Source organism: Eucalyptus grandis, chromosome 7 (genome assembly GCF_016545825.1).
Source record: "Eucalyptus grandis isolate ANBG69807.140 chromosome 7, ASM1654582v1, whole genome shotgun sequence".
NCBI lineage: Eukaryota > Viridiplantae > Streptophyta > Magnoliopsida > Myrtales > Myrtaceae > Eucalyptus > Eucalyptus grandis.
In genome coordinates, this window is record NC_052618.1 from 19,767,332 (window position 1) to 19,774,400 (window position 7,069).

General features: G+C 39.1%; 1 protein-coding gene across 1 annotated transcript; it reads left to right on the forward strand.

Moving 5' to 3' along the window:
• Positions 1 to 1,235: 1,235 nt before the first annotated feature.
• Positions 1,236 to 5,319, forward strand: LOC104452928 (cysteine synthase-like). The gene is made up of 5 exons (XM_039316675.1): positions 1,236 to 2,273; positions 3,423 to 3,686; positions 3,763 to 3,900; positions 3,984 to 4,035; positions 4,343 to 5,319. The coding sequence occupies exons 1-5, from the start codon at positions 2,094 to 2,096 to the stop codon at positions 4,423 to 4,425; spliced, it is 717 nt and encodes a 238-aa protein (XP_039172609.1). The 5' UTR covers positions 1,236 to 2,093; the 3' UTR covers positions 4,426 to 5,319.
• The last annotated feature ends 1,750 nt before the right edge of the window (positions 5,320 to 7,069 follow it).

The window sequence follows — 7,069 nt, forward strand, 5'->3', positions numbered from 1 at the left end:
CTTCGGTTGGGAGGTCGGTGACGGCCAGTCTACTTCATTGTGGTTCAATAGCTGGTTGCCTTTTGGCCCTCTTCATCTACAAGTTCCTCATTCTTTTTTGTTGGACCCCGACGTTCCTGCTAAGGCGACTGTGGCTTCTTTATATTCTTATGTTGGTAGATCCTGTAAAGTCCGGTTAGAGAATTGTGGCTTCTCGCTTCCTCCTCTTTCGGTTAATAGCGATCGTTTATGTGGCGTCATGATTCTTCGGGGGCCTTCTCCGTAGCTTCTGCTTGGAACGTCATCGAGCTTCTAAAGCCAAAGCACCTTGGACTTCTTTTTGTGTGGGATAAGGATGTAGCCCCTCGGTTTCAATTCCTTTTGTGGCTTATTACTAAAAATCGCTTGCCAACGCAGTCTTCTCCTCTCATATGGAAGGATTGATTACTCGGCTTGCACTTTTTGTAATACTCAAAATGGACTCGACCAACCATTTGTACTTTGACTGCAATTTTTCTAATACCATTATCTACTTTTGGGCAACTAGGTGCAATTTTCCGTGGAGGAACGGCACTTGGGCGGAAAACCTTGCTTGGGCTATGAAATTCCTTGCTGGTAAGGACTTCTCTTACAGTTTTTCTCGCTCTTCCTTTGGAGCTCTTTGCTATCTAATTTGGAAGAAGAGAAATGCTATGATTTTCCGAGGGGAATCTCTTGATATTCCCGCTTTGAAGAACCATTTGATAAAGATGGTTAAAGATAAAGCAATTACCTATAAGGATGTCCCTGACAATCCAAGGAATCGGCGTCTTCAGAGGGGTTGGAATCTCGACCCTATTATCTTCACATAACCCTTTGGGTTTTTTATCATTTGATCTTGCTCGGTCGCCCCCGGTGCGGATGTTCTGACTCTCGGATTCCCTGGCGTCCATGGAGTCTAGTGGCTGAATCTGGTGGTCGCGTTGTGTCTGTTGTTTGCGCTCTTTTTGTCCTTGCCTCTTGAGGTTTTTGCGCGGCTCCCTTCCACTCTTTTGTTCACATTGAGAGTGTAAGTTTTGGTGCCGTTTGTGTACATTGGTCCTTAGCTTTTCAATATATTCTTACCTTGACCAAAATATATATATATATATATATATATATATATATATATATATAGATGTGTTATTTTATAATTTTTTTTATGGTGAAAAAGTTAATTTTAGATAAATTGACGACAGGCACATAGTTTGGGATTTTCTATAATGAAAAAAGGTTCGGATCAGCTATGTTATCGTCAGCCCATTCGAGTTCCCGAGAGAGAGGGAGAAAGGGAGGGAGAGATGGGGGAGGAGAAGGTGAAAGACCAGGCGCTGCAGATGATGGGGATGTTCCAGGTGCTGCCCAGGCTCGTCGTCTTTGACCGCGATTACACCCTCTGGCCCTTCGAGTGGTTCGTTCGTTCCTTCCTTCCTTCCCTCTTCTCCTCTTTCGTAACGCCCTTCTTCCTCTCTTTCCTTCTTCTCGTTCTTCTCTTTTCATCATTCGCCATCGTTCCATCACAAGTGCCTGCGTGAAATTCTGGACGAAGCCCTCCTTTCAAAGTCGATTCGTCGTGACCGGACGAGGCGTTCCTGGATGAATTGGGTTGGCAGCAAAATGTGAAATTTGTGCTCTTGGACGCTCATCTTGTTAGAGTTTTTGTTTCTGTCGATGTGCATTGATTTTGGATGATGGGCAGACGTAATTTGATATCAGCATCGGTTGTAGCTTGTCAATTAGTTCATTTCTTTATCTTGATGTTCTCTTCTTTGAATCTTTTGGTGTTTGAGCTTGATATGATTTTGTGTCAGAACCATTTGTGTTTTGTAGCTTGTTAATTCATTCTGAAACATCTGGAGGTCGTTGAACTGCACACCCTTCTGGAGCTGGAATGTCTTATTTTATGCTTCTGTTTTCTTTAATCTTTTTTCGCATTCATTGGCACCCTTGAGGCCTATGGGTGTCTTTTTGAAGGTACAACACAAAGATTTGGTGAATCCCGAGTGCTAGGCTGCCCTTTGTTTTTCGCTTGATTTGATGCGCCTTTTGCATCGTGGGTGAAACCTTCTTGACTTGCTCATTGTGGTTTCTTGTTGATGACCGCTGAATGTCGCTCCAAACGCGAAATGCCTTGTCTTTACCCCCATGCTAAAAGTATTCTTTATGCCCTGAAAGACAAGGGGATTGATGTCGCAATTGCTTCCAGATTGCCAACTCTGGATATAGCCAAGAACTTTCTGGAGAAACTTAGCTTGAAGTCGATGTTTGTTGCCCAGGTTGGTGTTTAGAGCCTATTTTCATCTACTCTATGCTGTCTTCAGTGGTGTGCATAGTTATTTGAGCATCGAGCAATTCAACCCAGTTCTACATCGTACATTGTTTTTTTCTTTTGTTAACTATGTAACTAAAAGGTGATATTTTCTTAATAAAGCAAGCTAGAGGATTTCATTGATTTATTGGCATGGGTGATGTATGATATTTACATGACTTTTTTCTCATCAAAGGTCGGACAAATTTGAGAGAGAAATGATCTTAATCTGAGAAACTTAATCTTTGACGAATGGGATTAGAATTAGTTATTGAACTGCTTGGCTAAGTGGCAGAAGTTTTTAATCAACCACATGTATGACAATATGTGAGAGATCTTGTGGAAGTTAGAGTTGCTGTCGGTTGAATGGAGTCCAGCCAATACGCATGCTTATGCATTTGGGATTCTAGAACTATATTTCTTTGTTTATAGATGAGGAAAATTTATAGATGCAAGGGGATCCTTGTGTTCTGAAGCTATCATGTCTTCAACTCGGTTCATTTGATTATTAGATAATTACACAGATGAACCCATCCCCACGTATGAACCATAAAAGATCCATAATTGGACATCTATGTCGAGATTAGTCGATTACTACAAACAAGATCAATTACTGACATTGATATTGAACCTCATGCTGAATCGGTGGTTTTTTTGTGGTCAGACATAGTAGGGCATTTCCACTGCTCTGTCAGCCATCTTTGATGCATTACAATCTACTGTTATCCTTTTCATCAAAGGTCGAAGAAATTCAGGGTATAGGAAATAACTATATGCCAATTGTATGTAGACTATCCATCTGTAAGAGCGGTTCAGAATGGCAAGTCTATTACATTCATGTTGGAAAGCCTCCGATTCTCTATATCACTTGGTGCCTCTTGGGCGATGTAACTGTTGGTGTGATCCAAGTTGGTTGAATAAATTGATCATGGATTTGACAATCAAATAAGGCATGAATGTGCTTTAAATCCTCATTTGTCTAGTGCATCAACTACACTAAAAAATTGCAAAGGTTCGAGTCTCTATCTAATAAACTCAGCGTAACAAGAAAATGCTTCTATATGTGCCAATGAAACTATGGAACTGACGAAACTTCCTCTGTTGTGATGTGTTCAAGAGTGTTCTGACTGAGCCTACTAGTGGTAGCACCGGAATAGGGCTGGCATTTATGGCTGCTGCCAAGGGTTATAAACTTATAATTATCATGCCTACTTCAATGAGTCTTGAAACAAGAACCATTCTCCGTGCTTTTGGAGCTGATCTGGTCCTCACGGATCCAGCCAGGGGCATGAAAGGCGCTGTTAAAAAGGCTGAAGAGATAGTGGAAAGAATACCCAATGCATACATGCTTCATCAATTTGAGAACCCTGCCAATCCCAAGGTATACAGTTCACACACTTAGTAATTCTTCTATAGCTAGCTGGTTGGACAAGCTTAAGTTCTTCCTGCTTTCATAGATCCATTATGAAAGGACTGGACTGGAGATCTGGAAAGGTTCAGGAGGCAAAGTTGATGCCCTCGTTTCTGGGATAGGAACTGGAGGTACAATAACAGGAGCAGGAAAATATCTCAAGGAGCAAAACCCTAAGATCAAGGTGTGCATTTCTATCGCCTAGTTATATTTCTAGGCAACTTTACCGTTTCTCATGTTTTTCATTTAATACTTCTGTGTATTTAGCTCTATGCCGTAGAACCTGCGGAATGTGCAGTATTATCCAGTGGCAAACCTCGTAAGATCTTCAACACACTGTTGGATCCCTTTGTAACTGGTAGTGATATTACACTGGCTTAACTTTTCATTGTGTACTTTTCCTTTTCCTTCTGCACCAATTGAAGGACTTGGATGAGGAAACATACTTTGTGTTTGGGTTTTGGCTATGGCTTCTCTTATTTATTTCCCTCTCTGATGCATGATTAATATACTGTGTGAAGAACTTAGGAATGGCTGTCCTGATTTTTCAAGGATACGGGTAGTGTAGCAACTGCTTGCCTAGAAATTAACTTCATCGTATGATTGATATGATCAATGAACTGCAGATTTGGGTCATCCATTTCCTTTTCCTCTCATGACGGTTCAGCTACTACATACCCTGGTTCTGCCCAGACAACCTTTTGTTTAGTCACTAGAACTTATGAATTTGCTACATTTGTGTGGGTAAAAAAACATTTGCTTAAACTTTCTGTGCTTTCATATGTTTTGGTGATGTTAAGCATGGTTCTATGATAATTTCATATACACTACAAAATGAATTGCCGAAGGTCCACATAAAATACAAGGCATTGGTGCTGGCTTCATCCCTGGAGTGCTAGATGTGAATTTACTTGATGAAGTTATTCAAGTAAGTTTTTATCCGTACAAGGGGACAAATTTGTGCTATTTTCTTTCTGTTTTCTGGTCCTGCCATCATGTTCAATTATCCTTGTTCCTAAATTTCATAGCATCCATGCTGTTGCACAAGGGAAAAAGGACTAAACATGCAAACAGAAAGTCTGTTCTCTTGCTGATATCCATCCTACTACCTGATAGATCATCATTTGTATTCAACAAAATAACAACTCTTCATTTGCACATGCTTTTTACGATTTGCATACCGTTAGTCAATGATCTTTGCGTTGTAAATGTGGTTCTTATCAAGTAATTCACATTGGTTATTACAGGATTCTCTTTCTGACTTTGCAGGTATCAAGTGATTTGCTGGTAAAGAGACTTGTCCATCATTAGGCATTGAGACTTCAGAACCCCACCCCAGGAAACGATGCACACACTGGCTAATATCCATTTTTAACTTATTTCTTGAAACATGACATGTCGCACTTCAGAGTTCTCGGCTGCGTGCTTTTTAAGTGGCTTCTTTGTGATTTTATCTTTTTCACTTGCAGGTCAGAATATCGTCGGGTGTAGCTGCTGCAGCTGCAATTAATATTGCAAAGAGGCCAGAAAATTCTGGAAAGCTCATTGTGGTGAGTAAAGTCCAATTGCCCGCCATCTTTCCTACGCAGCCAGTTTTCTTCTTCTTCTTCTTCTTTTTTGGATACGCAGTTTTTTTTTTTTTTTTTTTTATATATCTAATATACGTGGCCAGTTTAATCATAATAAAATTCTACATGAACAAAGCGGTTTTATTCTTGAAGGTGTCAGCGTTGAACATTTGACATCTTTATTAATGAAAAAAACAACTAAATGCAAAAATATCCACGGACTTCCACGAGGGGTGATCGGTTCCCGGTTTGGTCCGGTTCCACCCAAGAACCGGGAACCAGACCGGGAAGACCGGTTCCCACTTTTCCGGACTGTGGACCGGACCGGCTATCTTGGAACCGAGAATTGGACCGGACCAATCGGTCCGGTCCGGTCCGATCCGGTTCCAATGACCCATCACTTGTTTTCATTTCATTTAACAAAAAAATAAATAGTAATTACTAGTAAAGTAATGCACGAGATTATGATCTGGTGAAGTTTTTTTATTCACTTTGTGACCAACAAAGTGACGCCCTATTAAATTAAAAACGTCAACTTTATGTAAACAAAAATTAAAATCCTGCATCATACCCTATGTCCTTGCACTATTATGAAACAAAAAAATAAGCTAAAAAATCTACACATATTTGAAATATCATAAAAGTTTTTCTTTCCAAACATATTTCACACACTCACCTTCATTCTCATGAACATAAATGTTATTAGAGATGCAAAAAACAAAAGAAAAACAGAATTCGAACTTAACAAAAATTCAACACATAGTTTGGCCGTTCTTCAATACCATTTATTAGTGGTCATAACTAATCTAAAACAAACCCTCCATGGAGTAAAAAACAAAATCAAATTTCAAAATTAGCACAAGAGATTCAACATTAAACTACCAAACTCTATACATCTCGCCGAATCACTCAATGTTGCATGGCCCGAGGGGAATGGATTCTTTGCTCAAGCAAGCAAAATGAAAATATGATCAAATCCGAGAGCCTAAAATTTGCTAATAGTCCTGCGATAAGTATATATGATAACTCAACATTAGTTTTAAAGTAGAATTACTTTTAATTAAACTCAAATAATTAATGAAAAATCTCACAACATATATTTCTTCCACTTAAACTTGCAAACTCTATTTACCAGTAAGCTCCGAATGAACTTCATTCATATCTAACAAAACAAAATATTAAATAGAGCATTCACTGATTAGATATACAAAAGAATTACAAGATAGAAAGATACATTGATGACTTACCCCATTCAAATCTTTCCGCATTCTCAATGCACTCTTCAACATTAATTGTCATTGTAGCTTTTTTTAACCAATCTTGAGTGCAAATCAAAGCTTCCACCACTATAGGAGTTAAAGAACTTCGAAAGCTATCAAGCACACGATTGGATGTACTGAAAGTCGACTCCGAAGCAACAATTGTTACAGGAATAGATAAAATATCTCGAGCCATTAAAGAAATGATTTCAAACTTTTGGCCAGTAGTTTTCCACCACATCAATAGGTCAAGATCACGACTTTCTTCACATTCGGCTTTAAGATACTTATCGAGCTCAGATAGCTTACTTGCTGACACTTTTTTCTCCTCGCGAAGAAAGATATCAAATGCCTTGTCTGAATTGAAATCCTCAACCAAATCAAGATAATCATTCTTACCCTCATGGTTATCAGGATTCCAACTACTATCAATATTAATACCAAAATTTCTATCACAAGAATTAAGATGAGATTTTTCATAAAAATGAAATAATCTTTCTAGGGCAATTCTCGCCTTGTCATACAT

What these genes read in the sequence shown, in the direction of transcription:
- LOC104452928 (XM_039316675.1), top strand. Translation starts at nt 2,094, where the DNA reads ATGACCGCTGAATGTCGCTCCAAACGCGAAATGCCTTGTCTTTACCCC. An exon ending in AGAACCCTGCCAATCCCAAG is followed by an intron (nt 3,687 to 3,762) that starts GTATACAGTTCA and finishes CTGCTTTCATAG; the next exon opens with ATCCATTATGAAAGGACTGG. An exon ending in ATTATCCAGTGGCAAACCTC is followed by an intron (nt 4,036 to 4,342) that starts GTAAGATCTTCA and finishes AATGAACTGCAG; the next exon opens with ATTTGGGTCATCCATTTCCT.